General features: G+C 43.5%; 2 protein-coding genes across 5 annotated transcripts in view; one reads left to right on the forward strand and one right to left on the reverse strand.

The window, feature by feature from the left end:
• The window catches only part of zc3h3 (zinc finger CCCH-type containing 3), a 28,634-nt gene extending 16,003 nt beyond the window's left edge, over positions 1-12,631 (reverse strand). For all 3 annotated transcript variants that reach the window (XM_086046795.1, XM_086046794.1, XM_086046793.1), the window contains exons 1-3: positions 12,514-12,631; positions 9,296-10,649; positions 8,379-8,539 (exon numbers count right to left, since the gene is read on the reverse strand). In XM_086046795.1, the coding sequence (XP_085902921.1) occupies positions 8,379-8,539; positions 9,296-10,649; positions 12,514-12,559 (1,561 nt within the window). In that variant the 5' untranslated portion in view covers positions 12,560-12,631. The remainder of the gene's footprint in view (positions 1-8,378; positions 8,540-9,295; positions 10,650-12,513) is intronic.
• An 867-nt stretch (positions 12,632-13,498) lies between these two features.
• Positions 13,499-23,547, forward strand: cyldl (cylindromatosis (turban tumor syndrome), like). 2 transcript variants are annotated; one of them, XM_086046796.1, is made up of 15 exons: positions 13,499-13,891; positions 15,238-15,680; positions 16,426-16,710; positions 17,669-17,744; positions 17,845-18,008; positions 18,284-18,443; positions 19,322-19,463; positions 20,041-20,151; positions 20,233-20,324; positions 20,393-20,456; positions 20,545-20,677; positions 21,646-21,754; positions 21,822-21,940; positions 22,706-22,919; positions 23,005-23,547. In XM_086046796.1, exons 2-15 carry the CDS (start codon positions 15,255-15,257, stop codon positions 23,187-23,189), a joined length of 2,280 nt encoding a protein of 759 aa, XP_085902922.1. In that variant the 5' UTR covers positions 13,499-13,891; positions 15,238-15,254; the 3' UTR covers positions 23,190-23,547. The 2 variants fall into 2 exon arrangements, with proteins under 2 accessions (XP_085902922.1, XP_085902923.1); XM_086046797.1 differs by having other exon boundaries at positions 21,851-21,940.
• Positions 23,548-26,008: the final 2,461 nt, after the last annotated feature.

Below are 26,008 nucleotides of genomic sequence, written 5' to 3' on the forward strand. Positions count from 1 at the left end.
ATCCATGTATGTTTGACACACAACTTTCACACAGAGACTATCTAAAGAAGTCACCAAAGTTGGCGCACCACACACACCACTGCATCCTGGCGACTTGAATATCAGCATTTTTGCACTCTCTCTCTCTGTCTCCTGCAAGCCCCATTACAATTTCAAACGGCGATGTTAATGATGGTACGCCGACATAGAAAAAGCCAATGGCTGGTGCGGCCCCCAGCCCCCGTCTCCATATCAACACAAGAGCCCAGTACATGCTATCAGTTGCTGCAAGCATGTAGGGCAATGATGTCATTGCAGAGAGGCCGGTGGGGGCGGCAGCGGCTTGTGGCTTCATCCATCGTCACAGCGGAGCCATCAACTGTAACGTACACCAGTTGACCTGCGGCACGGGTGTCAAACTCGTTTTCATCCCGAGCCACATCGTAGTTAAGCTTGCCCTCAGGGGGCCCCTTAGAACAGTGACAGCATATCAATGTATAGTCACCAAAGTGTAACACTACACCCAAAATAACGGCTCAGAATGTAGCTTGCTTTTGCTGTCCATTCACAGTTTGGTCCACATTTGGGACACTAAGGGAACAAAAGAAGAAAAGGGACACAGATTCACTAACGTTTCAAATATTGACCTCAGCACTTGGAATCTTTTAGGAAAGCGTAACATGATTACCTTGTCTTCTTTTTCGGAAATGAACAATGCAGACAGGTTTGAAGTTTTGCCACAAGCAGACGCGAGCCACGACACGCGCTCGCCCAAAGCTGAGCTGCACTGTGTTTGTTTATGAACTAAGCGCATGGCTAAAGTGCGAGGCAGTTACAGTTACATGTAATCAAAATCAACTTTTTCCCCCCTGCTAAACATTGAATAATTGTGTCATAATCATTATGATGACATCTTGTAATTCTAACCAATTCAAACGTTCAGCAAGCCACTTGTTGGAGCCTTCAAAAAGAGAGCAAAATCATATTGGAGCCGCCTGTATAAAATCTTAATCCAGACAGAATACAAATCATGCCGTATTTTTCAAAAATGCTGCATCATCTGACAATGTTTATGTAAATGAAAATATGTCCAACAACTTTCCTTTTCCATTGCCAGCGTCAGCAGGCAAACAAAAGAAAACATAAGACAAACAAAATTCGCTCTGACCCACCCTTGACCCTCGCGGCAACCCCGAGAGCTGATAAAACTCCAGATTGGGGGCATGTCACCAGTCTTTCATGCGCTTCCCAGGATGTGTTTGTCACTCAGTGGCCACTGTCGTTAGGTCAAACGGATGACTGTGCCTGTCAATCAGCAAATCCCATTAGAAGCATCAAGAGGTACAGCCTGGGGCTTTGTCCACTTAAGGGGTGCCAGCCGTGATTACACGTGTTAGACTATGCGCGGTTGTGTGTGTGTGTGCGCGCGTGGGTGTGTGTGTGTATGAGGCAAAACGGACGCTGTATGAAATAACCTTTAACATGTGTGAAAGGGTCACTTCAAGGTTAAGTGAGTGAATCCCTGAAGGCAAACAAGACTGCAGCGATTGATATTTTTTCCCCTAAAAAAAACTTGGAAGGAAAAACTCAACCCTCCAGTGCAACAGGGGCAGAAAGTGTGATAAAAAATTGTGGTGATTAAAAAGAGTGGTGTGTGTCAAATATGAAGTAAAATCACATTTTGTGTCTATTTTTTACTTATTCTGTATATAACTACATACTGATATTGTATGATTTAACACGATATTTAGATTCTTTAAATGCTTACATTTGTGAAAAGTATTAAGATAAACAGCCGTTGTTTTGAAAAGTGTTTGCAACCTCCGTTTTTGGAAAAAAAAAAAACATTGAAAAAAAAAAAGAGTGAAACACAGATGGGTCTGTGCGGTTTGGATTTCCATCAGAAGTGAGGTTCCGGTTGCAAATGCCACTGTGGTCTTGCGTTCATCATGGTGCTAATTCTTTTGGGGCAGTGAGTGATGGGGCCCAGTCAGCTGGTCAAACGTTTCCCTCAACACGTATTTCAGGAACAGAATCGGGGAGATGTCAGCTACGGTCAAGCCCTGTGGGCTTTAGATACATTCAAAGGAGAATGAAAGAATGCCAGAATTTGCCATTTCAAAATTTGGAAGCAGATCAAGATTTGAAATAAAGTCCCATAATTGTTCAAGTGACTAGTCTTTGTAACAATATCAACATTTTGACTTCAATTCTATACCTGCATATCGTCGCTGTACTTTGAAAAACACACGCGTCCAATTTTTTCATTTTTTAAAAATAGGAAGTCAGTAACGTGGAAAGCCCATTAACGTTCACATTTTTTAAAAAGTGTTTTTCACACGACGGTGATGATATAGTACCTCGATAATGATACTAAAATTATGGCAGTAACTTCAAAGTAAATAAAACACAGTGGAATAATAGTTGACAGCAGCTAATGTGTGTATATATATATATATATATATATATATATATATATATATATAATTTTTGTTGTTGTTTATTATTTGCTGGCTAAAAATGTGGTTTCAGAATTGGTACTGGTACAATCCTAAATGTGAGCATATATAAAAACCCAAATATAATCAGGTGAAGTGCTGGGGTTGTGCAAGAGACGAGAGTATGGAACTTACTGTTTTTTCAATTCGTAATTCGGCTACAATTTTTCAGTGGAGAAATATCCTATTAATTGCACATTTTTTTGAGTCAGTTCAGTCGGCATCAAAACTGTGTGCAACTGCTGGTGTGTTGGCATTTTTTTTAGCAGCACAAAGGGACCAGCCGCAATAAGCGGTGTAGAAGATCAAGTGCAAGTACAAGAAGAATCTAACACAAAATTGCACAGCACTTAAAGCATGAGCAGACTCCATCCTATAACCCAACGCCACGGCAGATAACGCAACGTTGAGCCAGGAGAGGAATGCTGCTAAGCCCAACACATGAAAGAGTGAGCAGAGCGAGACGCAAGTGACAATTGGGAAACTTAATTAACAATTAACTGCAGTGGTGACAATCGCTATGATCAGCTGCTAATACTAGTCTCTGGCTAGCTGTCCAACTAGCTGATATCAAAGCTAGCGTTTTTTTTTTTTTTTACTACGCATTTTTACGGTAGCTTCTTAATTTCTTTTTACACTGGTGTGAGATTTTTTTTAATGTTGGTGTTACTATAAATTCAAATCGGGGCCGGTCTTGATTGTCCTAAGGTCTACTTTTGTGACAGTTCACTCTGGCCCCAAGTCATGGTGGGCTCCATGACAAGTTGCCAAGGGAGGTTAACATGGCACCACATTTGTTGAGGTGAAAGTGAGGCTAAAGGTTAGGAGGGAGAAAAGGGGGATGACAGCATGTGATGAAGGAGAGTCAACCTCCCTTGTTGGCGAGGGTGCTAATATGGAAAGTGCAGGGGGGCTAGGGAGTTTCTACTCTTCCTTTCGCAATCATGTTCAAGACCAACAGGGACTGTGAAAAAGAAGAAATTCAAACAAACGGGCTCAGAGAGACGTGTGGTCACCCTCTCTCTTAAAGCATTCTTCAACAGCCGGTTGTTTCCTGTTCTGTGCAAAAGTTAAGTGTCAATTAGGGCTGCCCGATTAAGCGATTCTGAACCGTAAGCGAATTTTCTGGATAAAACGATTTTAATAACGTTCAAATCGGGCGGGTTGGATTTTTTCATTTTTGGTGTATCTAAGCCACCGTAGTTTCCTCTGCATTTCCGTTTCCTCCCACGAGCGCGCAGTGCGAAAACGACAACAACAATATCCTTGGCTACCGGCGAGTCTGCTATTTGCTCTGGCAAGTGAGCGTTTAGTTAATAAATCGGGCAAATATAGATCTGCAGAGTAGAGTGTGCCCCGCATGTACAATACAACTCGTGAGCAAGTAACTCGTCGTCTGAAGGGCGTCCCTTTTTTTCTCCTCTACAACGGACCTCTGGTCCAGCCGGACTATGCATCTGTACTCAAGCTTGACAGTGTATTGTATTGTATTACTGAGTGACAGTTTTGCACTAATCATTGATTTATGTTTAAGTAAGACCAGGGAGAAAGGTGAAAGGCTAGTCACTAGCTGGTTGGCAAAATCACTGGCTGACAGACTGTTTGGTTTACAGACTTGACTGACTACCTTCTCTCATGTTGATGATTTCGTTTCAGATGATATATGCACATTCTTTCATTATTGGTTTAATGAAGAACAGATTTGAAATCTATTGTGTAAGTAAAATGCTGTTGATCCAAATGGATTGTTCTGTGCGTACTTGTAAGTTAAATTGACTGGCATTTTGAGTTCAAAGTAAGAAAAATTCAGTTTAAATAAAAGATATTCAAAGTACTTCATTTTTCATTATTTTTATTTTACAAAGAAATCGTAATCGGAAAATCGGGTTTGAGAGAAAATAATCGGGATTTTCTTGTTAGGCAAAATCGAACAGCCCAAGTGTCGATCTTTTTCTTCTGTCTGTAAGTGAATTTTATTCACGTGCCCAGGTCTCCTTGCCCTTCCTTCTTCTATACACCGTTCTCAAGCACCACCAGAGCCTTCATTCATTCGAGATGCAGCTGCCAGGCCCTAATTGGTCCCTTTGGGCCCAGGATAGGCTGGCCGCGCGCGGCCGAGGAAAACGCGGATCACATCCAGGAGACGTGGGCATCTGCTCCAAGCTGACACCGGCGCGCCCACGATGGCAAAGTCTGCTTGCAAGCAGACGCTCTGAACCTATCAAGGTCCTTCAAAGTCTGATCCGATCTTAGATTATGTTCAAGAGCACACGGCCTCTCTGGAATAACATTTCGATCCTCAACACTTGTTGCACTGGTTTGACAAATTAAAAGGTGTTGAAACATTTTGGAGCAACGATGGGAACATATTGTTCTCAAAGTTAGTCGACAACTGCAGTAGGATTTGGAACAAAATAGACAGACTTGTCCAGGTGTACCTTGATTTACGAGTTTACTTCTTTCAGTGACTAGGCAGGCTTATCATCAAATCAATTTTCCCCAATGACACTGAAATTCCATCTGCAATCTGTTCCAGGCGCCCCAAAAAGCAAGAAAACAAGCGATACATTGCTTAAAAACATGAAAACAAAGAAAATGTAAATAAATCAACTCACAAGCCAAAAGTTGCAACAACAACTTGTAACAGTGTACAGTATGTGAGCCTTTAGGCGGGTGACCTAGTGAGTGACTTCAGAGGCGATAGCCGCTACCCCACAACTTAGCCATTTAGTCCGCTTGTGAGTGGGCGTGACTTTTGGCCCACTGTAGGCCCTCATGAGTGCTCCCATCTTTATTTGTGTGTTTGACTTTTCATAACTGCGTGAAGGTGCCTTTCCTTTTGTTTGTCTTTCCTCAAGCTCAAATTATAGCTCCCAACACATGAGCAATTTGAGCACGAGATTGTACTTCATAGTAAATTCTATGGTATTCAAATTGTGACTTAAGAAAGCTCTTTTTTTTTTTCATGATAAGAAAATTGTACACCTGATTTTGCATCCCCCTGACCTGCCCCCTTCGTGCGGCTAAAGATGACTCCCACTTCTCCTGCCATGCCATTTACCAAACACGACACCCGGCTTGGAAAGCCATGTGTTCTCAAATAATTAGTACAGCTTGTCATGTTGGGTTTCTGATTTATTCAGACAGCATAGCCCACGTGCTGCTTCTTTGGATCCCAAGAAAACATTTACCTCCTAAACAGGGAAGGAGTCTCATGAAATTCTGGCTCGAGTTTCATAGTATCAATTTCAACATGTGCGCCCCACCTCGATTCAATTTCCAAGACTGAAAAAAATGAACAGTGCCATCTGCGAGCCCACAGCACTCTGAGTAAAGTCAAAATAGAAGATAACAGAAAACAAAGCACACAAAAACAACCTACCACCACCAATAAAACACTAAATGAGCAGCATCTAGTATTCTCAAGTTGTTAATTGGATTGAAAATGGAACACGCTTCGTGTAAGGGGCTCAAGACAAGGGCCAACGAGGCTCATGTTAGGGCTGCGCAATACTGGTAAAACATGTGACGTGGACGTTGACTGTAACGATATCCATATTATTGCGATATTTAACATGCGCCTAAAGAAATGACATTTTTACAATATTAATGTAAGACATACGGCACATTTTTTTCATGGGACAAAATGAGCAAGCTCAGTGTGTTCTTAGCATATTTATTGTAATTTCCAGAGATAATGTCCAACTATATTGGGTGGCGATGCACATTGAAGTTTACATTTGACCGGTCAAATTCAGAAAAAGCATACAATTCTATGAGAAAATGATTGCATGTCTTTGCGATATGCAGATTGTATTGGTCATTATCGCAACAATATTGATATTTTTTCCATATATTGTGCAGCACTAGTTCGTGTTGAACTTGAAGCAAAGTTGACTGTTTAATGAGAGTCAAGGGAGGAATGGGCTGTCACTTGTATAGCGCTTTTCTACCTTTGGTACTCAACGCGCTTCACACTGTACCTAGACAGAATCTTTATGCCATAAACTAAGAATAAAGACTGAGCAGCTGGAAAGCTTGTCAAAAGTGAAAGACATCAGATTGCAATCTTTACTGGGCCCCAAAATCTGTCACTTATGATGCTCAGCTCAGCAGTTTCCGACCATCGCTTTAATCGATAATCTTGCTTGCATGGCTCGGCCCAGCCAATTTAAGAGCAACATGCGCACCTCGACTTGCTACAACTTTAACTGCTGACTTAAGTGGATAGGTGTACTGTATACTTGATGTATACGTAGTGGAGTATCTTTTAAAAAAAACAACAACTCCCCAAGAAGCATTGAAGGAAAGCTAAAAGCAGCCCTTTGCGAGAGAAATAAAGACACATTGTTTGCGAGTGTACCGCCGTGCATGTGTGAGTGGTCATAAGGTTTTTGTTTTTTTTGTGCTTTTTTTTTTTAATGGGCCCATCTATAGGGCCTCGCCTTGCCATCATTAGTAATTCAATTTGCTCTTTATTAGCTGCCCTTATCAAAGACACAGACAGCAACAAGCCGCTTTGCACACTCCATCTTCCTCTCGGCTCAGCCCAGCGCCACCTTTTTCTCTGTCTTGAGTCCCAAATCCCCCCATCTTTAATTAGAGATGCATGTGTTGCCGGTGCAGGCTAATTAGGTTCCACACATGACAAAAAAGTGAGTGGGGAGAAGAATGAAGGAGGCTTGACAGGATGGATAAAGTTGGATTAAAGAATCAAAAAGGAGCAGCGATAAGACACCGAGCCATTGGGACAAATAAAGCTTAATGTTAATCGTGATGGCTTTTTTTTAATGTCTGCGGAAAATGATGCCGAGACGGGCGCCAGGCGTGTAGGCTACGCGCAGATTGACCGCAGGGTTGGAGGGGCAACAGGACGGGGGATGGGACTGTAAAAACAATGATTGCTTTCAATTAGGTTCAGCCTATATTCTCCAGTTCGTTAAAACAATCCAATTTGCAAAATGATCATTATGCATTAGCTCCCTTTTTTTTTTTTTATCTACTGGAGGGGAGAGCAGTGGCAAGACATGATAGCAGCGCCACTGACTGCCTTCGCCTCTGCAAATTATCTGCTATCTGCACTTGTTCCCCATTGTGGCCCAAGTGGGCAATCAATTCACCTCCTTCCTCTTCCCTTTGAGCAACATAACGTAACACCTGCTGCCCCCTACTGGAGAAAGGAACCTGAAATAGCTTCCAGACAAGACAGCTTGACAATCGATGCTAACTTGTATGTTCTACTTCAGTAAAACATCATTTGCGGACTTGCTGATTGCTAATTGCTCGGCAGCGTGATCCCACTCCAAATTTTGTCAAGTAGGTAAAAAAAAATCATTAGAACATCCTTTTTTTCTTGTTTCAGTTTGCTGTTCATTCTAAATGCCCGGCACAACTAACGGTACATTTGTTTGGACAAATATAATTAATGAAGGACAACAAAAACAGCTGACAAATATTTAATTTAAGAGATATCTAGCCATTTTCAATGGTTGTCTTGTTGATAGCCAAAATCACTTCAGTTCTATGGCACTGCGCTGTCAAAAAACGCTTGAAGGCATTCCATGTTTTCTTTACATGCGACTCCTTTAATGTTACAGGGCATTAAAATGAAGAAAAAAAAAATGGAAGAAAAAAAGGTGGTCTAATATTTTTTTCCATGACTTTAGGTGTCTAAGCTTCTTTTACAGTTTCGATAAGAGCTGTAAAACTCCACTGTGAAATACGCCCTCAGATAGGCAAAGTTACATGTGCCAATTTACCAAGACAGCTCCCCCACCAGAGCAAAGCCGCTCCCCTTTCGAACAGTGAAGCGGAGGTCTCGGCGACTTGACAAATTGACACTTTTTGTTGAAAGAAAACGACGGTCGAGGGCAGAAACACGACTGGCAGTGTATGACTTACTTGCTCTTGGTGAAGTGGGAGAGAGTCGTCTCAACTTGTGTCTCCCAAAGGATACAAGTTCCCGGGTGGGGGTCCTCCGATTGAGGCTGTGCACGTGGCCCCTCGTCGAGGGTTTGGCAGCCAATAAGAGGCCTCCCTTCATTGACCCGCTTCCAGTTGGACTTGCACAAGAACCACGGCAAGAGGAAAACAGAAACAAAGACAAAGCATTGACGGACAAAATGGAAATTGCTTTGAAATGATGCTCATCAAATGATAGCAAACAAATTTGTGGACTTTTGCTATCGAAGTAGAATTTTTTATGGATGAGTCGAGCAAAAGTCCGATAGCTACAGTAAAAATCAAAACATGCAGAACATGAGTGGATGTGAAGGATTCTTGGACCCCTGATGAATTGGTGTGGAAAAAAAAAAGAACAGATTAATCGGTTGGGCTCTAATGTTAAACTGGCATCAGCACACAACTGTCAGCATTTCAAGTGCCTCTGATTAAGCCCAAATAAATCTTGGCTGTTCGAGTGGTCTTTCCCTGACATTTGCTTTAGCCTCATGTTTTTGTTTTTTTGTTTTTTGCTAAAAGTGAGTGGAATTTGATACTGCTCAAATTCTTTCCACCTCCATCTGAAGAAATACAGACCCAAAGTACACCGTCTGATGCTGCCACCGCCATGCCTCCCTGTGGCTCTAGCGTAGTGTTCGTTTGCCAACGAGCAGTGTTGTGTTTACACCAAACGTGCCTTTTGGAATTATGGCCAACAGGTTCAACCGCCCCACCTCCAAAATATACTGTACAACTTTTTTTTTTTTTAATAATGAGTTGTGCTGGGCTGGGCGCGTTTAGTATGACAGAAATGTGACATTTTAACGGGGCTTTGCAGAATTGTTCTCCAATCCCCACTGTCTGCTCCCCCAATTTACCTGGTGGCCGACTTCCGAATGATTTTCATCCTGCTGCGAAGCTTGAATGCGTTGGGCGAAGACTGGATGGGGTAACCGTGCGCCAAGTTTGACCAAACATGCCCCTTTTTGGCTCCTTTGTTACTTTTTTCCGATGGCCAAACAAAGGAGGGTCTTCGCGGGGCCACCGCTTCCCCTCTTGCTCCGGCTACTGGCGACCTGGGCCCGCCAGCCTTCCAGTGGTATCTACTCGACGGCAAACTTGTCAAAGAACTTGCAAATCCCCTTTTCAATTTTGGAGTGGCAAAGGAGCCTGATTTGAGTTTCTTCAGAGCGTCGCCCTTTTCCAGAGCTCTCTGATCACTGGTGAGAGCTTTCGGAGATGCCGACTTTCTCAAAGTCTTAGCTTGGAGGCCAGCAGAGGAGGAAACCCACTTATACTTGGATGCCCTGGGGCCCGTGATGACGGGACTAAGTTTGCGTGCCTTTTTGCCAGGGGTTCTCTTACTGAGTGGGGACGAGAGGGCGCTCGCACTTGAAACGAAAGCCTTCGCAGCGACCTCTGAGCTGAGCTTCACTTCGTCATTTGCTTGTGAAGAAACTGAGCTACTTGGTCTGGTTTCACATCTCTGATTCTTCACCCAGGTGAACTTGGATTTGGTTTGCCTGCCTGTGGCCTGTCTTGACTGAGACCAAGGAAGGTCTTTGAAAGTTTGTTTTGGCTCCTTCGAAGGTGAAGCTTGCGGTGATGAGCTTGCGCAATCTTGAGCAATCTGTTTTGTGTAGTCTGGCTGTTGGCTGTCAGAGTTGTCGGTTTGACTTTTGAGAACAGGTTGATTCTGTAACTGGGGATTGACAGACGTGGCGGTCAGGGCGCCGGCTTTGGCCGAAGGGCGGCTTTGGGAAGAAGCCTCAACCGACCCTTGATGCCTCTGTTGTTGACTACTTTGCACAAACAAGACTGACTGAGGTCCAGCCTCCACTTTTTTACAGTTCTCTCTTCTTTCTGCGGCAACATTCTGAATCGCTGTGCTAAGAGTTTCTCGTTGCCCTTTTTTCTTGTGTGGCACAATCTCTGACGATGCGGTGGAAGGCTTGGATGTACCACTTTTTTCACCAGTGTGGCTGGCTAGCGCTGCATTGTGAGATGAAACCTGACGGTCTGAATGGCGTTCTGTGGAGGAGGTTGAGACGGTGGACACGGGGCTCTTATTCTTGAGAGAGTAAGTCTTCCTCCAGCTAGAGTGGCTCGGACGAGCAAATGAGCTGTGCGGATTGATGACAGATGCACTTTGGCTCCTCCCGCTGGATGTTGTTGCCGCCTCTTGAAGTCTTGGCATGTTGCCATGGACACTCTTATGCTTATCGATGAGATCTACAATTTTGAAAAGAAAAATGAATCTACATGAAAACACTTGCAAACGTGAAGAAGACCATGACTTTTCTTTCTATTGCAGTTCCATTTTTTTTTTCTTGTGAATGTTCTAAGACAGTGGTGCCTTGAGATATGAGTTGAATGTGTTCCGTGACCACACTTGCATCTCAAATCATGTTTCCCCATTGAAAGGAATGAAAATGACATGAACCCGTTCCATGACCAACATCACACAGCGCTCGTCAGTGCCGGGCGCGTCATTGAACTTTCGTCATTCGCCAGCGGCGGACCAGGAAGTCTGTCATCGTCAGTTGTCATTATTTCAAGCCGGCCCAGTCCGTCACTCCATCAGTTATGTTTAACGCGCTTCCTTCATTGCTAAAGTACATTTTGTCACATACACACACACACACACACACACACACACACACACACACACACACACACACACACACACACACACACACACACACACACACACACACACACACACACACACACACACTCCTCATGCTTCTCATCCTAAAATGCCCCTCGTCTTTTCTTTGGGGTTCGTCGTGGTCCGGGAATGGACGAAATTCACTTTCATCGGCACTTATTCCGTCAGTCTTTCAAAGTTACTGTCAGTCCGCCAGCAAAAACAGAAGTCCATCAGCGACGGACTGAAGGACCTTCCGTAGGCACGGATAGACAAGTGTAAATGCCCATCTGGGCGCTCTTATCTGAAGCGTGCACATGCAAGTTGTTTGAGATATGCGCTGTCAAACTGTGACACTGGTCAACAAAGTTTTAAACCAGAGATGCAAGAAAACGCTAATTCCAATAATGCCCAATTTTTTTCTCAGGTTTTGATAATAATAATAATGATGATAATGATAATAATAATATAATAACAACATGTAATATAGAAATATATTTTGTAATTTCTGAATTAAGGCTTAGGTTCAGCAACAGGTGGATTTTTTATTTCCTGAAACGTCATAACTATTAGCGTTTACTGGTCAAACTTAAAAACAAACAATGAAAACATCTCAGAAACCTGATGTACTCGAAAAAAGTAAAGACATTTTTTTCAGCGTCAAAATTACGTTTTGGGATACATAAAGCCATTTTCTGATTAAAGTTTCCCGTTGACGAGTGCAGTTTGAATCTCGACCTCAGTGATCTTATTACAATATGATCTCTACATGGACACAACACCAGACAAAAAGACATTGTCACTAGGAAAAAGCAAAGGCTAAAAACTATCATATTAAGAGTTGTGTGCTACGCCCCACAGACTAGGAACCATCTTACACCTGTTCTCTGCTCCAGTTTTCTAGTTATATCGAGCTTTAACTCAGCCAACCTCCACTACAGTGTGCATTTTAAAAACAAAAACAAAAGATACAGTTACAGCTTCATAACTGTCAATAACATATGTTGGTGGTTTCGTTCTGACACTGGCAAACATTTTCTGTTGACTAGAGTATTGTCATTATTTTTGTGTTCACTTAGGAACATTCCAGCCTCACGACATCTTGGTTAGAACAAGGGACAGCGAAATGTAAGCTTTTGTCAGGGGTCGTTCAATGACGTTACTGATGTAAATCACCCATTCAATGTACAGCAATGTGTTAAGGTTGAACATCGCACATGAGAATAGTTATGGCAGACGAACATCGATAGGGCTCAATAAATCGCCAGTTTACCAGTTCATGAAATTCAGTCAGAAAACTCGGATTGAGCTCTCTGGACTGTGGGTCAGGCAATACCAAACGTCTATCGAAGAATTACAAACGAAAAAAGGCAAGCCACGCGGGAAAGCGAAGCTATTTCCCAGACCGACTGTCACATAGAAAATATATCGCATAATCATACGTACTTTGTAGAAGATCAATTTGCCGTTTCAACGATTCACGATGCTCCATGTTTATGTCGCTTGTTTCTTCTTCCTGTAGTTACAGTGCTTGCCAACCACATTATTAAAGTGACAGCGCCCCCTTCGGTTCCGGATGATGAAAGGATGAATCAAGTCCCAAAAAAGGATAAAGGTTTAGATACAGTATACAGGATTGAATATGTGTCTATTCTATAAATTATCACCACCAGATACGGAAATATAGACATGACAGATGTTTATTTAACGAAGGACATTGACGTTGATTTTGATTGTTTGTATTGATGAATTATTTTCATATTCAATAGTTTACTAGCGACTAAAAATTAATGTCAATCACTGGGGACGGAAACCGTCGTTGAAATTTTCGTTTTAACTCACTTCGAAAAAGAACAGCTGTCACTCAACCTCTGCCTGGCGAGGGTTAGGTTGATCGTGAACAAAGACAATTATTTTAAGATTTTGCGGCTAGATTTGCTTTCAAGTGTTATTTTATGAATAATTAATATAGTACTGTTTTGCTTTAAGTGATTTAAGTGTTTTGCGGCAATATTTGAAGTTGCACATTCCTTTCAGATTTTTGTCTATTTGACGTTGAGTAAAAAAGTCATTCGTCAGCTACTCAGTAGTTGTTGTTTTTTTTCACTAAGTACTTATGTAACTGGTTACTCCTACACAAGTTTTTTTTTGTAGGACGACTTTGAACTCACTCGGGTCCCGAATCTTATTTGTTTTAAAGTAACAGAACTCTTGAATGCAATAACTTTATTTTTCAGGGGGGGGCTACCAACCTCTGTTCACAAGATGGATGGGTGTGGGGGGCCGTGATGTGGTATAAACCCCCTACACGATCGTCTCTGCATCTGCAGAGTTGCTTGGAGTAACAGCGTTGATCATATTTGAATTTCATGTAATCCCACTCAACACATAAAGACCGTAACTAATCGTCAATGACATGTCGTCATCTTTAATTGCCGTCCCTGTGAAATGACGTCATCAACGACGCTCGGAATCGTATCAGTATATGCGTCCTCGGTCCACTGCTGTTCTCTTCGTCTACTTGCTGGGCTCTATGGAATGGTGACAGGCGCTAACAAGTCAACAGAGACGCCTGGATCTCGGAGGTGACATCTAAAGAAATTAGATGTGGCCTACGTCTTTTCAAGCGAAAGTAACGCAGTTTTGTGTTGCTGTCACAGCAAGCGCATTTGACAAGCTGTCCGAAAACTGGCCACTATCAGAAGAATGAATATAACAGACGACGTCGTTCTCAATTAAAACCGAAGGGGAAGTGCTTCTTACGAACGAGACCAATCGAATGGAGATAAAATAACAAAAACAGAAATCATTCGGACGAGCTAAGGTATTGGTGACAGTTTATTTTGGGCTTATTGACGCAAAGCAACTTCAAATGAGCGAATGACGACGATTGTCTGGCAAACTAACATAATCGCAAACAAACTACAATTTAATGTTCTTAGAGTATTAGGGCATTTGACGAGCCGGAGGTTTCCCGTCCAGTCACTAAAGTGATGATTTTATTGTTGCGTTTTCATTGTTTGGAAACACGTTTTATCCGGTGGAATTGGCATGTTGGGTGGGGATTTAAAAAAAAAAGTTGCTGTGATTATATATCAGTCCAATAAGAGACCATACATGCTTCCGCAGTGCACAAGAGGAAGTATGTCCAAACATTTGACTGCCACTTTCTTTTGAACTGAACTTTAAAACTTTGCTCGGCGCGTACACGTTTTATACTGCATGTTCAGGGATAGTACTGATGTGATGCAGTCGGGTGAAGAAGTTAGTGTACTTTCGATTTCATTACATCTTGGCATACTTATACGCATGACAGGGTTATAACATGAATTAATTGTATACTGAAAAGTGGTGCAAAATAGTCTGAAGACGCAGTAGAATCAAATATTTGAAGGTACACAACCACAAAGTACTTAACAATAGTGTATAACGCACATTTCAAGTATTATTACATCAACCACACTTAAATGTAATTAATAGGACATATGATTGTGGTATTGTGTGTATGCATGTGTAGAGAATGTGTGTTATAGGTCAGTAGTTACCTACCTTTTTTGTCTTATACAATACAATACAAGTTTGTTTATACAGCGCATTTCATAACAGCTGGAGCTGTAACAAAGCACTTTACAAACAATAAATAAAAGTAATAAATTATATAAAGGCCATAATACACAAGTGTTGATCAATAAATGAACATAAAACACTATATACAATTGACACTGAAAAGAGCCGAAAATTTCATGTCTGATCAAAAGCCAGCGAATAGAAGAGTGTCTTCAGACAGGTTTTAAAAGTGGACACGGGGGGGGGGCTTGCCTAACATCCAATGGTAGGTCATTCCAAAGGGAAGGACCAGCAGTCGAAAAGGCTCGATCCCCTGTGAGGCTCCGCTTGGTCCTTGGCATCCTTTCGTCATACCATGAGTAGCCACTCACTCACACGTGTTGATGAAAAAGTCTCCAAAAGTAGAGTGTAACGCAACTGTTCTAGGTCAATATAAGGCACGAGCGGCTTCGGATTGATTTTCACCAGTGCTTGACTCTTGTTGTCAATCTCCCAATAGGCACGATTTAGCAGGCATAGACTGTACGCTATCACACCGAACAGAATCCTTTGTGCAACTCAAGTCTTTTGCTTATTTTGTTATTTTTGCTTTACTTTGTCTAGTGTCCCGCCTCAGGATCATGACGTCAACTGGCATCCAGTACTTCATTGTCACTGAAACACCCGACCTTCTCCGACACCATAACGCCGGTTGCATATGTTATATGTATGGGCACCACCAACGTTTTGGCTTTGGCCAGAAATTGCAAGTGTTCATACTCGGCTCATTTCCAACATTATACTCTGAGATAGACAAGAGATGCCTGGAAGATGTGAGTGCAGCTGAGGCTGCTCTGCTGCTGGCCCTCGAGGACGACGCTGAAAGGCTCAAGTGGTTCAGAGAGAAAGATGTTCTCCGTCGAGCACTGGCACTTTCCGAGGGCGCTGAAGTAGTTGTGGAAGATGGACGAGAGAAATTGAATGGCGTCATCCGCTACATTGGAAACCTGTCACAACCGCTGGCCGAAGAGCCGTTGAACGGAATATTCTTTGGAATTGAGCTGCAGGTACGACCGTCGCAACAGGGCCCCATTCCTCACTCAAGCGCACCAGGCCGTATCCATGCACACACGTGTTTTTTTCCTGTTGTCATATTTTCCGCCTTTGGTAGCCATATCCACGTATCACAGCCAACTTTGTGAAACTCAAAAGGAAACTTTACTCCCAATTTTAAAAACGTACTTGAGTGGCTTCAGAGAAAGCGTGCTGACGTTCTTCAGGCAAAATATACCCGCTCTAAGAAAACGCCGTACACCTCCCGTAATATCCACTGAACTGATTGAAAGCACTCGCTTTCTGAGGGTTGGGGGTGGAGATTGATTGGCGTCCAATGGAGCCAGTGCTTACCGCCGGGCGGGTTGAACCTCGAGAAAAGCATGCCGGCCTAAAGACACGGTGTGGTGGCGATTGCAAATTCCGAAGGTCTCGCTCATTGTCGTATTGTTGGAACTAGCTAGCTCACAAAGGGTTGACTTGGTTGTGTTATTTGTTTCACTCTTGATGGGTGGCCGTGCATTCCACCGATGAAACTATTTGTATAGAAGCAATGAAGTAAGTTTCCTTCAAAACATCCATCTTAGCTAGTGGCTTGTCAAACGATCCACATTTACATGAGATTCAGCCACTACAATTTGAACTTGGAAGACATCCCAACAGAGCGCATATATTGTTTCCCCTGTTGGAGTGAATCTGAGTGGAGTGGAGTGGAGTGTTTTCAATGTGATTCAAGTGTGCTGTTTTTGTGTGTTGAAGAGCGAAGACAAGGGCAAGGGCAACACGGACGGCCGCTACAACAATGAGACCCTCTTCACTTGTGACCAAGACTGTGGCATATTGGTCCCCTTTTCCCGCGTCCAGCCACGTCATTCCAAGTCCTTCTCACCGGCCGAGGCCCAGGCCGAGTCCTCTCCGAGTTCGCAAACCCAAATGCCAGTCCCGGGGGACAGAGTCACGTACTTCATTGAAGATTACTGTTGCTATGGAATGGTGCTCAACGTCCAGGAGAAGGACGGAAAACATTTTGTGTTGATCTCGACAGTGAGTCATCATTCCTCAAATATTTGAACCGTTTTGCGACGTAGCCTTCAAGAGGACATATTGTGGAAATTTGACTTTTTTCCTCCTTGTACAGGTTTATTATTTATTTATTGACATTTTTGATCTCGAGTGAAATTCAGTATACAAGTCTTCAAACCAACCAGTCTCTTTTTTTAGACTCAGGTCTCAGCTTGTAGGCAGCACCCCCGAGCTTCGCCTCAGTCGACATGATGAAAAAAGAAAAGTTCTCCAGTTAGGACACATCATTGAACACGTATATTGCACGTGCCATCATCACGATGATGATAGAGTTTGTGTATATATTCTGCAGCCAGTGCGTGGCATCTCAACTAGGCCCCGGAAATATAAAGTGGTCGCATTTGTTCCTTGTAAGACTTTGCCTTGAGCTTTATTTGCACAGCAGGTGGCAGGCGTGTGCTTTACAGGCGGGCCCAGGGGCAAGGTTACTTTCTCTGCTCACTGACAGGATTCAAAGCACAATTTAATGTCCAATTGCTAGGGATGTAACGATTTGTCGAAAATCGATTTAAAATCGATTTCAACTACTAAAATATGCGTCGATGTTAAATTGTAAAATAATCGATATTGAAATTTTGACAACAAAAGTATTTGTAATGATAACGGTCAAAACTATCGTACGTTTCATTATTTTCATGTTTCGTTCTGGTACTAACAAAACACCGATAAGACAAACATGTAGTTAAACAGTCAAAATTATTAGTAAATTTTCAAGGGATTTTTTTGATGTAAAGTTACAAAAAGTTACTGTTTGTAACAACGATGACAAAATGCAGATGTTAAAATAACATCTTATGGAAAAGATCTTAAAAAATCTAATTGAATTGAAATCGAGATTTGAAAATCGAATCGGAGCTTGAGTGAACCGTTAGATCCCTACCAATTTCAGTTTCTACTTTTCTTTTTCTCCCTTTTCCAGGACATCGATGCCACTGGGAAGACAGGCGAAGTTGAAGTGCCACTCCAGTTTGTTGTTGTTGGCGAATATCCTGCTAGTGGGAACATCATACATGACGAACTCTACAGTTTGGATCAAATTTGTAGGCCATTTTACCCCAACATGTTTTTTGTATTTTTTTGTCCCCCCCCCCACAGAGTCTGATCTTATTGCGCTGGACAATTGCGCGGTGGAACCAAAATCGGACATGGGTGTGAACTCGCTGGTGGAGGTGTCCTTGGGTACAGGCAGTTTATACGGAATCATCCGCTGGATTGGGACCCTTCCTGGGCGGCGGGAAATTATGGCTGGACTTGAGCTTGTAATGTTTTCCTTTTTGCATTTGTGTCAAGACCGAACTCGCTAAAACTGATTTGGATCGTAGCACTTATGCACAAGAAATCGATACTGTAATAAGTATGATTTTTTTGGCGGTTGGCAAATTCAGTGATTCCTGTTGCGCCCTTCATTCATTTACAGCAAATGTGCGTCTATCAGGGGATTATGGATTGACTATGTCTAGTGACAAGATTCAAACAAAAATACATGATGCTCATTTGAGCTGATTTTCTCTTTTTGTTTTGTCATTTTCTGCAGGAGGAGGACATGGGAGTGAGTGATGGTACCTTCAAAAATGTGTCTTTCTTCCAATGTCCTCCCAGGAGGGCTCTTTTTGTCAAGTATAGCTGTTGCCGTCCTGATGCGCGATTTTTGAATTACAGCGACAGCGATGTGTCACCAAAGCACAAAGTCACAGGTCAGCATAGAAAGCAGCCATCATTTCTCTGTCTGCATGTCGTTGCACAAGCATGTTCCCCGCATGGATCCCCGAAGACTGCAAGAGTGGCTTCAGGCAAAATGTATTTACAAGCCAAACATTTCCAATCCCATCACAAAGGCCGCAACCAAAAGGAGAGCCTGAGCGAGCCGAAGGACACCAAATGCGCATTTATTGGTGGGAGGCAAGATTGAACAAATCCCCCCCCCCAAAATGTTCTGCCAGGGAAGATCAAAAAATAAGCAGTCTGGAAGTCAGCAGGCCGGGGCTGGGGTCTGCTTTGAGAGGACGGACACATTTTTTCAGAGCAAAAAGGACACAATATGGGGAGTGATAGGGCTGACTATCATTGAGCAGCGTGCCCCTTAGAAACTGAAAATACCCACATTAAGTCTTCACAAAGTGTGCATGTTCTGTGTCCTCAATTGTGGCCACTGATTAAAGTATGCACTTTCATCTATGTAAATGTAACAAACGCAGACCAATCCGAGTCCATCATCCAGTTCCAAATCTCAAACCACTGAAGAGCAAACAGAAACCCCAATCCAGAGCAAAGGGCTCTTAAACAAACCATAAAGGAAGAGATTCAAATATTCAATCGAACTGCATGCATGTCCAATTCATATCAGAGGTTGTCCGGCGTTGACAACGTGGCTCGTGACACAATTAGCATTCGTCGAAGTAAAAAAGTGTGCGATCACAATCAGGCCTCTTCCAAATAGGGATTCAAATTCATCTCCATGCAAATGCAACTCAAATTGACAGTGTGAATCTACCCTGCTGAATGTCAGTCACCTATGAAGCGCTAAAACGACACCAACAACAACAACCCCGACCGAGTGTGTGTTTTACTACAGACAGAGAAAGACAAGCCAGTTGTGGGAAAATGGATCCTGTGGCTCCCATCAGCACAGATCAAGTTGAGCAAATTCTGATGGGCCGAATGAAGGGGATCCAGGGACACTGCAACTCTTGTTACATGGATGCTGCCCTCTTCAGGTTAGGAGGAAGCCACTCGTTGTCTCGCACCAACACCAGCCTTGTTGCGTGCGCAATACAGCTCACTCTTTGTTTGTTTTGCTTTGACTTTGCTTTTTATTTACATATTCGTTTCATTTGTGTCTCGTCAAACTTGGTCTCTGGACCGACACAAAAAAGACCGTCGGTCATATAACCGTCGTGAAATCTAAAACCTCGGCTGCACGTGGGGACTAGGTCACCGCTTGATATGATATTGCATGCAAGCGTCACCAAGGTGTGTTTTCCAATGATGCGCAGTCCCAGAAAAAGACGGCCGACCTTGTTGGTGTTCTGGCCCGCCTGCGCTCCAAACTGCCTCCAGTAGCGCATGTGCCAAGAGCGCAGAGCATCCTTTGATATCATGTAACATGAAGCAAACTGGAGCATTGGATTGCAATTGCAGAGCCAAGAGCGCGACAAAATGACACATTCACGCGTCAAATCTGTTCAAATACGAACTTCAAAAAGTGTCGTGCATTGCTTTGGAGGAAATGTGCAAATATAAATCACGCAGACAGTGTGAATGTAACCTTGACGCTTCTTTCTGGCTTCCCAGTTTGTTTTCCTGCTCATCTGTGCTGGACTCCATGTTGTTCAAATCAATCGAGCCGCAAGATGCCGTGATTCAGAGAACGCTGCTCAATGATATTGTCAACCCGCTTCGAAGGTATGTGTGTGCGTGCGTGCGTGTTTTCCATAACTGAGAATTTTGGAAGTAGGTATGAGTTACGTTTGGATGCTTTTTCAGTGAGGGCTTTGTGCAAGGTCGACATATCATGAAGCTCCGACAGCAGCTGGAAAATCACGGCTACTGCCACTCCTTCACCACGGAGGAGAAGGGTGAGTCTCTTTTCAAATGCATTTCAGACACTCTTTGGCGGTGCTCTAATCCAGCTGCTGTTTTTCAGATCCGGAGGAGTTTCTCACTGTCATCATGCACCACATTCTTGCACTCGATCCTCTACTCAAACTGTGCGTTACAGCCACAGGTCAAGATGAGGAATCCGTGGCGATAAATAGCTGATGCTTGACACGCCCCATTGTCGGTTGTCCGCTTCAGATCCGCCGGTGGCAAGGTGCAAGAGAGTTACTGCTATCAGATCTTCCTGGAGCAGAATCACAGCCTGGTGCTTCCCACTGTGCAACAGTTGCTGGAGCATTCCTTTCACAACGCAGGACTCAAGCTGGCTGAGGTGAGATGGCCTCCTTGTCTACTTTTCCACACGCGAAACCAGCCTCGCCCCCAACCAGTCGGCGGGACATCCTTTTGTTTCCCTTTGGCAAGCTTGCGTCATCGCAGGAGGAGCCAGCTTTACAAATTCATTCACGGCATTCGGCCGTCACCGTTGATGGAGCTGCGTTGTCTTTATGCCGATTTCGAAAAGTGATCATCTACTTGCAACTGTCCGCGAGCAAATGAACTCTGAAAGAAAACAATAATTGCGCTTCTAATCCAATAGACACCTACAGTGGATGTAAAGTCCAGACACTGTTTAAATGATGGCTTTTGTGAAATGAAAAAAATGACACATAGTTTCTGAACCTTTCCCGCCTTTTCTGTGAGCTATCATGTGGATCGCTCAAGTGGAAATTGAACCAAAATCGTATTCAAGCTCATGTTGAAAGGAGGCAGCGCAACACCCTAAGTATCCCGAAGTAAGTGAGGAACCCCAAATCAAATTCTGCTCTTCTGCTAGGATTTCCTTAGTTGCATCTTCCAGTGCCTTTGCAGTGAAGAGTGCTCAAATATAGTATTTCACTGCCAAGATGTGCCACAATGTTGCTGCTCACAACTCCAAGAGGTGTTTGAATAACGCCCATTGTACGGTGTTAAGCGGCAGTAGTCCAATGGTGTGCCGATTTCTGCAACAAGGTGGTTCGTTTTTTTCAACCGTGCCACCTCCCCCAAAAGCTTTTGTTTTTTTCAGTTGAATTGTCCACCTTATAAATCACCCAAAAACATGGTAACAATCTTCATCAATTTTGACAATCAAATTGTGCACGTTTTATATCACTAAAGGCTGGCATTATCCTCACCGTATGAATCTGTGTTCTGAAAGCAAAGCAATGCTCCACTGACTAAATCTTCACTTTATCCTGCAGATGGCTCTGCCGCACCGTTTTCCAGAGCAGAGTGTCATTTTATGTCTTGCGATTTCAGGTGCCATCCTGCCTCATTCTTCAGATGCCTCGCTTTGGGAAGAAATTCAAAATGTTCAGCAAAATCATTCCATCCCCGGAGTTGGACATAACCAATCTCCTGTCGGAAGGTGAGCACGCACACTGCGCCGTGGGAACGAACCAGCATCAAGGTCCGCGACTGGTGGCACGTTGCAGGTCCTCAGCAGTGCATACTTTGCGGACAGCTGGCCCACGAGGAGTGCGCCGACTGCTTTGTCGAGCCCGTTTTCAGCCGGACGGGATGCAAAGTCTTCTGCAAGACGTGCTCGCTTCAGGTTTGTATCGTTGCCCACTTTCAACATGCTCGCCGTCCGAGCCCGAGTTCCGACTTGACTCCGCGGCCGGGATCGTTCGGGGAGCCTCCCCCTTCGGAGACTGAAATAGCAGGAGTAGTTCAGTGTTAAAAAGAATCGGTCCATCATGGTTGGGGATAGGCCGATTATCGGCCAGGCCGGTATCCTGCGTTTTGGCGAATATCGGCATCGGCCTTTTTTAAAAATCTGGCGCCCGATAATAAATCAGTTTAAAACTGCGCGGAAATCAAAACAAAAATACGTGAAAGTTGAACATTTGTGTCATTTTGAAATTTTGGAGGACTTCATTCACTGTCGAAAACTATATGGAGCTATTGTTTCACTTTTCATTTCACTTTTTTAGACATGCTGACAACCCTGAGTGCTCCCTCAACTTTGTGTTAGAATTTTACAACAAAGATAACACTAATACAAATATAGTCACAGAGTTATAGTAGTAATAACAACAAGAAAAAAAAGAATCCATATTATGCAAATCTGAAAAATGGTTCCATAAACATATGCTTACAGACTTTTCAAACCTCTTTAAGAGTTTTATCTTTTCTGTTTTAGCTTTTGATTCCAATCTTTTCCTTTTTACTTCAAATGAGTATCAGCTCCAAATATCGGTTATCGGCCTGCTTGACAACTAATAATGGGTATCGGTATCGGCCCTGAAAAAAACATCGGTCTATCACTAATCATGATAAAAAAATCAAATAAAAAAAAAGTGTTTGTGTATGTCAGGTTCATTCCCATCCTCAGCGGCGCAGCCATCAACCGGCGGCTCTGGACATCCCCGAGGGTTACATGGCGCGAGGAGTTCCCCACACGCTGACTCGAGACATCATGCAGCTGTTTGCCGTCCTGTGCATCGAGACCAGCCACTACGTCTCTTTCATCAAACACGGACCCAACGCTCACGACTGGATCTTCTTCGACAGCATGGCGGACAGACAAGGTGAGGCGCCGGCCAGCGGCGGCGGCGCCGGCGCTGCGCCGCTCGCTGTTGTTTACTCAGTCGGGGCTGCGCTGTGCTCTCGTAGGTGGGACGGACGGTTTCAACATCCCAGAAGTGCGAGCGTGCCCCGAGGTGGGCATCTACTTGGACATGTCTCCGGCCGAGCTGGCCAGTCACATTCCTCGGGACATGAAAGGTGTCGCTAAACGTCTCTTCTGTGATGCCTACATGTACCTGTACCAGAGTACCAACATGTGCCTTTATCACTAAGGGCACGACCCCTTCTAACTTTCAACATTTTGTTCGCCGTGCCCATGGTCTGTCCTCACTTTTTTCAACAAGCTTCCGTCAGTTATCTTCCAAGTATAACGAATACGACAAGAGGAGTTACAGCAAAATTGAAAGGCTTTGTTGCTCTTGCAATTACTTCTAAATGTTGGATCTCATCATAATGTCCTTGTAAATTACTCTTGAAAAAACGATCAATTCCCCAAAGAAGAAAAATGTTTAGGCCACAACATGCAAATAAGCAGTGCTGTCCAGTTTTCTTGTTCTTTTTACCATTCAGTTCGTAATGATTCAGGATCTTTTGACGACCACTGAAACTGCAGTAAATATTTCAACGATGGCCCTTGTCGATTGTTCTAATGTCATCTCCCATAATCCAAAATGTACCGTATTGGCCTGCTTTCGAATTGTGGATTGAGGCGGAAGGCGACAGACGGAGCCGTCCAGGCCTGCCCGAGCCGATCTGAAAGAAAGCAATGAACTAAGCCAAGACGGCCACCCCGCGCCCACATTTACCATCCATTGAATGTGTTATCAGTGTTTTCGGGAGAATTTCTAGGCTTTCATTGTCATCAGTTTTAGCCGGTTGGCGTCAATTTGACATGAATTTTTGCTCTTCGGGGACACCCTTGATGTCGGAATTGCAGAACGTAAACCCATTTGAAATCAGGCTGACCGGCCTATAGGCGGGTACAATTCCCGCAAATGCAAAAAAAAAAAGCAAATGACGGACGACGGACGGGTTCCCCTGCTGCAGACGGATGACGAATAACGGACGCTCAATTTGTAGTAAAAGCGCCATCTCTGAAAATCAGCTTCCGTCAGTAATCCGGCCATCCGTCAGCAATTCGGGCGCCTCTGGCGGCTACACACCCGGTCAACCTGGTTACCGACCTGCTGCTCAACTTGTACCACTAATCCATCAAGAGGCTGCATTACGATAAGTAAGATTTGGCAGGTGCGGCGTGCCGAACGCCAAGAGAGAGGCTACGTGCTGCAGAATTTGTCGGTGCTCCCTAAGTGCTCCTTAAGTTTTTTTCCCCCCCAAATCCATTACCACCCTCAACTAACACATGCAATATACCAAACTATCATTTACCTTCTTGCATTATTAGCCTTTGGAACACTGCAGTATACAAATTGTCACCTTGAGACATTGAAGAAAACACCAAATACTGATTATAGGCTAGGGTATTTATTTCATTTCAGGGGTTGAAATGAATGAACTGAATTGGATGAACTAAGGATGTACCGTGACCAGCTTCATCATTTTAAGTAACAATATGTGACGAGCTCTGGCTAAAAGGTCCTCATGGGTTTAAAAAAAAAAGAAAAAAGATTAGGGTTAGCAGTGAAAATGGGCTAAAAAGCGCATAAGCCAATCAAGCACATTATTTACGAATTAGGGAAGGTATTTTTGGGAGAAACCTCAGTCTGAAATTTGAACCATCTGGTCTATTTTTGTCCATTAGTGAAAACGCGACCTGCACGCGGACTTTTGTACAAAACTGCTGCTTGTCGGAAGCATTTTTTTTAAATTTTATTTTATAGTTGAAATGTCTGCGCCGGAGAAGCTTCTTTTAATTTTGGTGTACATCGATCGTGACAATAAACAAAACAACATTGTCTTCTAAGTCTAAAACCTGATTGATGATTTAGGAGATGCCAAGTTTGCAGTGTTATGTCTGAAGAATGTGTGAGTTTGTAAGCCAAGCAGTCATCGCCCAAATCCTGGACTCATTTGTGCGTGCACATGTGTGGGCGGGCAAGCGGGTTTATTTGATCAGCGAGTGACCTGCTGTTTTCTCCAGCGCACAGCACAGAGAAGGATAAGTTCTAGGATGCGCACTTGTTAAACAAACGAACGAAGCAGCTGTGACCTGGCTTTTCCCATGTGACATTGTTTCTGCAATTAGTGAAAAGTGAGATGAGTCGCGAGTAAATAGTCAAGTATGAGACTTTACAATGACAAAGTGGCTTCACGCTGTACATCTTTAAATGACTTGACTTCACATGGCAGGCAATGAGAATATTTGACATGCAAAGGTTCCATTGCAACACTACTTACTATCTGAAAGCGCATCTTCAGCAGGGTGTGCACGTTGTTTTTACACGTCTTTAGTGCATTTAGAAATAAAGCTGCCTCGCCTTACTTCCCATGGGGGGGGGGGCAATTGGATTTTCAAAGGAAATCACTGAAGACCATGCAAGCCATCAGGTGATGTTAATTCTTGACTGCTGTGCAGAAAAACATCAGCCCAAAATCGACACTGGTGTTCAAGTTCATCTTGCTTGCATGCATATGATCAATTACGTTGACATGGTAAAGTTGATTCAAATGTAAAGCAGGGTGAAATTGCTCTCTAATTATGTGGCACTATAGAAACAATTATTTGTATTCTTTTGCTATTGTGCTGAGAAAGTTTCAAAGAATCCAACTACTCTACTGTATTGCTTGTCATCACTTTGGGATCCGGGTTGGTTCATGCTCGATGTGCAGTCGGGAAATCATCAAGGAAAATGAACATCAGTCTTGATGAGCCGGGAGTGACGTCTTCCCGACTCTGACATCGGCCCATTCCAATCAATCAAATTGGTCAAGATAGGTTTCCAAGCAAGGGCGCTATGCATGCTGACATAGTGCTTGGCGTGCAGCGTCTGCCTCACAGTTTGGGGGTTGCAGGTTTCGATCCAGGCTACAGCCTTCGTTGCTGTTTCTCAGAGTACTTTTCTTTCCTCCCACTTTTCCCAAAAATGCCAGGGGTGCCACAAAATCCGATTTGATCGTTTTTGATTGAGAA

The sequence above is a fragment of the Filicampus tigris genome, chromosome 12 (assembly GCF_054856515.1).
Source record: "Filicampus tigris isolate MCC_2025a chromosome 12, RoL_Ftig_1.0, whole genome shotgun sequence".
NCBI lineage: Eukaryota > Metazoa > Chordata > Actinopteri > Syngnathiformes > Syngnathidae > Filicampus > Filicampus tigris.